A 1,880-nucleotide genomic window follows, 5' to 3' on the forward strand; every position below is an offset into this window, starting at 1 on the left:
ACTTCCATAATCAAGCTCTTACTTCAGTTCCTATGTTTCTGTTTACAGATGAGTTTCAACATCATCGCATATGACTGTTGGCTATTCCTATAAATGCTTCTCTATATGACTTACCAACTTGCCATTGGTTTCTTTCTCTTCTATATTTTACTTGCTTAAAGCTCTGTGTATTTTGATATTAACTCTGTGTATGGCCTCCGAAATGGAAGTCTTTCTCCCCATCTACTTTTATCTATTGATGTCATGGTATCTTTTTAAAGTCCTTGAGATGTTTTGATACCATAAAATGTATCAATTTTATTTATGAATTAAGAGGATTCTGGAAGTTAGAAAACATCTCTTGTGTTAGCTGGGAAGTAAATACAAATATTTCTATAGTATTTCATTAAATCAATGCATTCGAAAATTTTTATATGAAGAATTCACTACATGTACAATTTTACTAGCTTCCAGTTGGAAAGTTGGTTGTGGCCTTCCATTTATATATTACTGTGTCCTTTTCCCACAATGTTTTTAGTGACTTATTTCTGCCTGAGTAAGCAATACTGGTGAGGTTAGGGAAAATATTTTCATTCACCTTGTATTCTTGTAATTTCTGAAAGTGCTGGAACATAAGGAACTATAATGCCTATTAGGTAAATGAATAAATAGATTGTGTTAGATTTCAGGAAGTCATCAGTAATCATTACATTTATAGCTAATTTTTTCTTGAACTGTGAAATAAGGAGAAGCAAAAGAACATATGGAACACAGGAACAATGTGACTGAGTTTGTCCTCTTGGGGCTCACCCAGAGCCTCCAAGGTCAGAAAATACTGTTTGTTGTGTTCTTGATCATCTACATCCTGACAATGGTGGGCAACTTACTCATTGTGGTGACTGTGGTGGTCAGCCCATCCCTGGATACCCCTATGTACTTCTTCCTTGGTTACTTATCATTTATGGATGCTGTTTATTCTACTACAATTACTCCAAATATGATTATAGACTTACTCTATGAGAAAAAAACCATTTCCTTACAAGCTTGCATGTCTCAGCTCTTTATAGAGCACTTATTTGGTGGTGCTGAGATTTTGCTCCTGGTGGTCATGGCCTATGACCGCTATGTGGCCATCTGCAAACCTTTGCATTATTTGACAATCATGAATCAACGGGTGTGTGTTCTGTTGTTGCTGTTGGCCTGGGTTGGAGGATTTCTGCATGCTGTTGTTCAACTTCTCTTTGCTTATAACCTTCCCTTCTGTGGTCCCAATGTCATTGACCATTTTATGTGTGACATGTATCCGTTATTAAAACTTGCCTGCACTGACACCTATGTTATTGGCTTCATTATAGTTGCCAATGATGGGGCAATCTGTGTGGTCATCTTTACGGTCTTACTCATTTCCTATGGGGTCATTCTGCAATCTCTGAAGACCCACAGTCAGGAAGGGAGGCGCAAAGCCTTATCCACTTGTGGCTCTCACATTACAGTGGTGGTTCTCTTCTTTGTCCCTTGCATTTTTACATATGTGAGACCTCCTTCTCCTTTACCCATTGATAAATCCTTGACTGTATTTTACACAGTTATCACCCCTATGTTAAACCCTCCGATCTATACTCTGAGAAATGGAGAGATGAAAAATGCTATGAAAAAGCTGTGGAAGAGAAGAAAATGATGCTGAAGAGAAATTATCACCTTTTTTCAATGAAGAGTAACTCCACCCAGGAAAGGATTATTAATTTGTAATGAATTTCTCCTCAGATTTAATGAACTTGGGTATGATGAAAGCATTTAAGGTGTAAATATTATAATGATCAAAAATGATTTCTAAGATTTTCATAAATTGTTAGTTAAGTAGGTTTGTGGCTTTTGGGCATAAAACTTTTTTTTTTTTTTTG

At 36.4% G+C, this 1,880-nt stretch overlaps 1 protein-coding gene across 1 annotated transcript; it reads left to right on the forward strand.

The window, feature by feature from the left end:
- Positions 1-742: 742 nt before the first annotated feature.
- Positions 743-1,657, forward strand: LOC116599109 (olfactory receptor 4A15-like). The gene has a single exon (XM_032358793.1). The coding sequence runs from the start codon at positions 743-745 to the stop codon at positions 1,655-1,657; it is 915 nt and encodes a 304-aa protein (XP_032214684.1).
- The last annotated feature ends 223 nt before the right edge of the window (positions 1,658-1,880 follow it).

Source organism: Mustela erminea, chromosome 9 (genome assembly GCF_009829155.1).
Source record: "Mustela erminea isolate mMusErm1 chromosome 9, mMusErm1.Pri, whole genome shotgun sequence".
Lineage (NCBI taxonomy): Eukaryota > Metazoa > Chordata > Mammalia > Carnivora > Mustelidae > Mustela > Mustela erminea.